This window comes from Pteropus vampyrus, unplaced genomic scaffold (assembly GCF_000151845.1).
Source record: "Pteropus vampyrus isolate Shadow unplaced genomic scaffold, Pvam_2.0 Scaffold1360, whole genome shotgun sequence".
In the NCBI taxonomy this organism is placed as follows: Eukaryota; Metazoa; Chordata; class Mammalia; order Chiroptera; family Pteropodidae; genus Pteropus; species Pteropus vampyrus.
The window spans coordinates 1-5616 of NW_011890141.1; the positions used below are offsets into that span (position 1 = coordinate 1).

Here is a 5616-nt window from a genome sequence, read left to right on the forward strand (position 1 = left end):
CTTTGTGACGACCTACAGAGGCCTGCAGGCTCCTAAGCCACTGTCGGACAAGAAAACGGGACCCCAGGAAAATACAGCTCCATCATTTCAAAGGCAAGGGCAAATGCGGACAATGGATGCCGTCGCGAATCGCTCGCAGAGGTTAAGCCCCGTAAGAAAGGGAAGACGCGCCTTCGGACAAGCCACGTCTAACCTGCCCCCAGAGACACCATCTGGGCCTCTTCACCGGAGCTCACCCTCCACGGGGGTCACAGTCAATTCCGGAGCCGTCGCTTACCCCGCCTGCAGCCCCGCCAGGTGCACTAGTCCTTAATCAGCAGATGCGCCGAGCAAAACAGGCCAGCGTCTGTCCTGCAGGTGCTTCTGCTGCCAGAAACGGTCCTCCTGTCTAACTGTCCTCGTCACATTAGCTCCTCCAAATGACGCCCCAGAGTGTCCTCCAAGAGGACGACTCGGGAAATTCACGTTTGACAACAACGGGAACAGGAAAAAACACCCGGGCCAAAATGAACTGTGACCAACATAACGAAACTGTAGGTGATCCGACCACACAGTCATTACGTCAACTACCATGAGTGTTCTCATCTCGCCCCGATATGCCCCTGCAGGTTTGATCGGCTCCCCGCTCGCCTGGGCTCACCTTCTGAATGACCCGCTTAATCTCCGGGGTGTCCGGCGTGTACAGTATTTTCCCATGCAATATAGGTTTGAAGAAGGACCACACCAAAGCACCATTTGGAGACTGTAGAATTTCTTGGTAAAGTTTCAAACAGAAAGGAGCTGTCACAACGACAAAAAGATACAGGATGCTCAGGTTAGCGGAGCTCGCTGACGACGGCCACGCCACACCCTCGACCACTGACTGACACGTCGCTCTCAGGGCGCGATTCTGCATTTGGGCGGCAAATTCGGGAATGCTTTTTTTTGATGCTGTACTTCGTGGCTCGTGTCTCATAAGAAACGTCCAGATAGCACGTCCGCGTCAACGATTTGAACATAGGACCTTCACATTTTCAAACTAAGCTTTCAGTAAGAGCGTTCGAGGATGCCGAGGACACCCGACGATGACGATGGTCAGAAGGAAGGGAACGAACGCATCTGGTTTTTAATCGAGAAAATCGTCATTTCGACGGTTTGGTGTCGAGACCAGAATTAGGTTTTTCTTATGAAGTTAGGAATGAATCTCCCAGGGGAACCATTTCTTTCACCCTTGAAGAGAACACGTAAAACAGAAGCCTTGGCTTCGCCATCCTGATTCAGAGGGTTTTCGTTTTCATTTGAAAATAAAAATAAGTGCTTTTTATTCAAAAAGTTCTACAAATCTAGAGGAATAATTCCATAAAGTGTAAATTAAGAGCACGGACTGCAGAGTCTTGCTGGTATTTTAACACCTCACACTTTAAACTACGACCTCGTCAGGAAGGGCGGCAAGACCAGTTTGGGATCAGACACAGTCACGCACAGCTGCCGTGGCGGCATTCGGTGGCCTCGTCAACCGGGAAGGACAGAGGCCAGAGCGCGGCACAGGCAGTCCCTCGCCGCCGTCCACACGGACAGGGCGCTGCGTCCGAGGGGGGCCCTGTCTCAACAGGCAAAACGACCTACACAAGTGGGTCGCTGTGTCCTTACTTGAGTCCTCGGGAATGTGGAGCTTTCCTCTGTCCCCCGCCAGGAGCTCGCCAACTCTGGGCAAGTCGATGAACGTGTGAGAGTTGCTGAAAACCGGCTCTTGCTCCTTACAAACCATCTTCATCACAGACTGAAAGGAACCGAAGGCGGAGGTGCCGGCCCGGCCACCGTGTGGAGCCTGAAGACGTGTGGAGAGCACAGGTCAGTGACACGGACATGGGGCGAGGCCGCGCGCCTTCTCCGCCGGACGCGCATGCTAGCGGGTCCGAGGCTCGGGGCCACGGTGCCCTCCCGCCCCCGGGCGCTGTGCTCATCACTGCCGCCGCGGGACGAGGACAGGACAGGGTCCCACGTGTGCCCAGCAAACCCTTGCGGTCTGTCCAGGGATGAATCACTAAGCCACGAGGTGTCGCCGACTCAGTGAGCAACACCCGTAACGTGCGGCTCTGCCACCAAACGGCCCGGCTCCCGACGGCTCGCCAGATTGGCCCTAGGACGCCGCCTCAGCAGCAGCTCCGGGGACTGCGCCTGGCCACATCCACACGCAGCTCGAGCCAGCACGAGGCTCATGCCACGCACCTCATTCAGGTGTGTCTGCCTTTGCAGAAATGACCATAATCTGTCAGCCAGTTATTTACATGTAAATAATTGTTTTAAAGTGTTTGAAAGCGATTTACTTGGAATCTCGTGAGTGCTAACAATGGGTTTGGGGGTTGCCGACGTCACAGGGTGCACGGCCCAACCCCACGGTGGGCTGCCCCACGGTGGGCACAGGCCAGAGTCTCCCCTGCTGGCTTTAGGGAGATGCCGGGCCTGCCCTTTGTCACGCTGTCGCCTCCGGGGCCGTTCAAAGGCATTACTCTCCTATATTTTGTGGTCTTGGGCCAATTTTAGGAGTCGGAAGAGAAATGCAGGCGAAAAGAACACGGCCCCCCACACCTGAGTGTCTCCCCACAAACACACACCTCGGCCCCCCACGCCTGAGCGTCTCCCCGCAAACACGCGCCTCAGCCCCCCACACCTGAGCATCTCCCCGCAGACACACACCTCGGCCCCCCGCACCTGAGCGTCTCCCCACAGACACGCACCTCGGCCCCCCGCACCTGATCATCTCCCCACAGACACACACCTCGGCCCCCCACATCTGAGCATCTCCCCGCAGACACACACCTCGGCCCCCCGCACCTGATCATCTCCCCACAGACACGCACCTCGGGCGCGCCAGCCACATCCAGCAAGGCCGCGATCTCCGACGCACGAAGAAAGTCAGGGAGGAGCTCCAGGACGTGGCCGGCTTTGGGGAGCAGGCGGCTGAGCCCGGACACGACGTCCAGCAGGGAGCTGAGCACGCGCCTGGTGTCCGCCGGAACCAGCGCCTGGAAGGGAAGCACAGCAGCGGGTAAGCGACGCGCCGGGCTCTCTCGATGTACCCGGCCCTTCCGGGCGTGTGGCTCTGGGCTCTCTCGGCTGAGAACCCGGCCGTGTGACCCCACTGCCTCTCGGATGTGGGGGCGTCTCCGTGTGCACCACGGAAGGCCTCTTGGTTAACGTGCACTGGGCTCCATTGCTGGAGCACGGCCAGCTGCACCAGCATCGTTAAACCCTGAACCGGGCACGAACGGGATCTGCCGCTAAGATTCGAAGCGTTTCAAACCACTTCCTCCCGTCTCTGAGGGACCCGAGGAGGAACCCGAGAGGCGGGCCAAACACCACGGCCCTCGCGCGCGAGGCAGCGTCCTCAGCCCCTCGGCCCCTGTGACGCCCGCCTTGCGGGTGGGGAAACCGAGGCCCAGGGGGGAGACGCACGGCTTCCCCGGGCCTCGGGCAGGGTCGGGGCTCGGCTTCGGCTCGGCGACGCCGGTGCCCTCTGCCCCTCCCGCCGCCACGGCCAGCCCTCTCTGCTGCTCGCTCGTTTGCTCCGTCTCCGTCCTGGGATGCGAACCCCGCGCGGCCAGGCGTTCGCCGTCGTGGGCGTCTAAGCCACTGCGGGGACCGGAGGCCGCTGGTGATGTTCCCCGCTCGCCGACGCCCGCTGGGCGGAGGGGGAGTGAGCGACGGGGGTGGGGGGACCGCACCGGCCTCCTCCTCCGCGGCCACCTGCACCGTCACGTTCTCAGCCTCAGGCCGACATCCCGGCTGTCACTGCGCCTTGCTCGTCAGGATGCTGGGCCTGCCCCTCGGCTGCCGGCCCCGTGGCCGGCCTGCGCTGCCGAGGCCCCGGCCCCGTCTCTCACAGGCGTCTCTGCTCGTAACGACCCAGGGAGACAACGGACGACACTTCCGTCACATTTCCTGCTCGGCTTCCTACTTGCGGCTGCACTGAGAAGTGGCACCCGGTGACCGTGATTTACGGAGGGGGCGCCCGGAGTGGTCACGCACGGACGGGCCAGACGAACGCCCTGCACTGACAGCAAACCGCCCCGCGAGGGGCCTCGCAGATCCGCTCTCTGCCGTGCGGCAGAGGGAGGTGGCCTTGGGAGCGGGGTTCTGTGCCGGAACCCCGCGGGGACACTGCCCGCGAGCGCGTCCGGACACTCGGCCACCTCCGAGCGCCGCCACGTGCAGGCAGCGCCCAGAGCCACACGCCCGGAAGGGCCTGGCACACAAGAGCGGCTGTTACGGATGGTGGCGTCACTGTCTCTGTGTCTGGGAGACCAACTCCCACCCAACATCTCGTCCTCATCGTGGCCCTTGTCACATTACTGCGTCCTTGTTATTTGGGTCCTTGGAAGCGCTGGTTCCAAACAGGTGGCTTCTGTGTGCCTGACAGAACATCGGGGGGGACACGGGCTCGGCGACGGTGCTGGACCGCCTCCCGGAGGGCGTGTCGTGAGGCCCGGGACCCTGGGGGCCACAGGGGCCGACCCGGGCTGCACAGTAGCCGGGGGCGGTGACTCCACGGGCCGAGCTGGCCGCAGTTACAGGGACACGCGGGAAGCGTTCATCGTCCTGCTCATGGGTTTAAAATGTCCTCAGTCTGAAAATTAACATTAATTCTCAGTGTGCGCGTGCGAGTGTGTGCCCAAACACTCAACCGCCCGATTCACGGGGCAACGAAGGGGAGAGAGACCATGAAGGACCCTGGGCAGAGACGGCGCCCACCTTCTCCTGAACCCCAAAACTGCTCTCTCGGATTCAGAGCCCCGAGAGCCACCTCGACATCTGATTAGCCCAGATGTCGTCAAATCTCTTTGAGCGAGACCACTCCCAAGGGTAGGGGGCGATGCTTCTAGAAGCCTAAGATTCAAACAGTGGGGGCCAAAAGATAGAGCAGCTTCTGGAAGAGGCAGAGCCGAGAGCCGGGGACCAGGCCGGGAACCGGGTGCAGCCACCCCGCCTTCTGGGATGGCTGTGATCCTGTGCTCCAGACCACTTGGAAGCCCCCACGTCATCATCTTTAGATCTGCCCCGCCCCACCCTGCCCCGCTGTGGGGGGTCGTGGGGGCAGGGGACGAGCTGGCCCTCCCAGGACGAGGGCTGGCCCTGTGTGGCCTTCCGTCTGCACACCTCCTCCCAAGCAGGCCCTGGCAGAAGATGGCAGGTCACCTCATAGGACACAGCAGGGGCACAGAAGGCCACGGCCAGGGAAGGCCAAGGTGGGTGGCCAGCCGCCCAGCCGCCCAGCCACACTCCCAGAGGGCAGTCCCCAAGGACAAGGGACCCAGCCCTGGGGTTAGGGGGTGTTTTCTGCTGTCGGTCCTTCCGTATTGAGCACGTGACCACCACCAATGCTCTGCCCAATGCCCCGACGGGCCCAGCTCCACAGACCCCCCCGAAAGTTCTCCGGGTCCCCCTCGGTTTTGAGCCCCACCCGGAGTAGGCCGAGGCTGCTGGGTCTGCACGCGCCGGCCGCCAGCTTGCGCATCTACCCGCCCCTGCAGAGGCCACACAGGCCGCCGGCTGTCGCCCCCCCCTTACTTTGTAGACGAGGTTCCGCAGGTCCAGGTTCCGGCCCAGCGACACCATCAGGGCGTACACGTCGGCCCC

At 61.8% G+C, this 5616-nt stretch overlaps 1 protein-coding gene across 1 annotated transcript in view; it reads right to left on the reverse strand.

The window, feature by feature from the left end:
* Positions 1-570: 570 nt before the first annotated feature.
* Positions 571-5616, reverse strand: part of LOC105310181 (ATP-binding cassette sub-family A member 13-like) — a gene marked incomplete at its 3' end in the record, with an annotated part of 8094 nt that continues 3048 nt past the window's right edge. The window contains exons 4-6 of the mRNA XM_023526607.1: positions 2841-3005; positions 1630-1807; positions 571-780 (exon numbers count right to left, since the gene is read on the reverse strand). Of these exons, the coding sequence (XP_023382375.1) occupies positions 571-780; positions 1630-1807; positions 2841-3005 (553 nt within the window). The remainder of the gene's footprint in view (positions 781-1629; positions 1808-2840; positions 3006-5616) is intronic.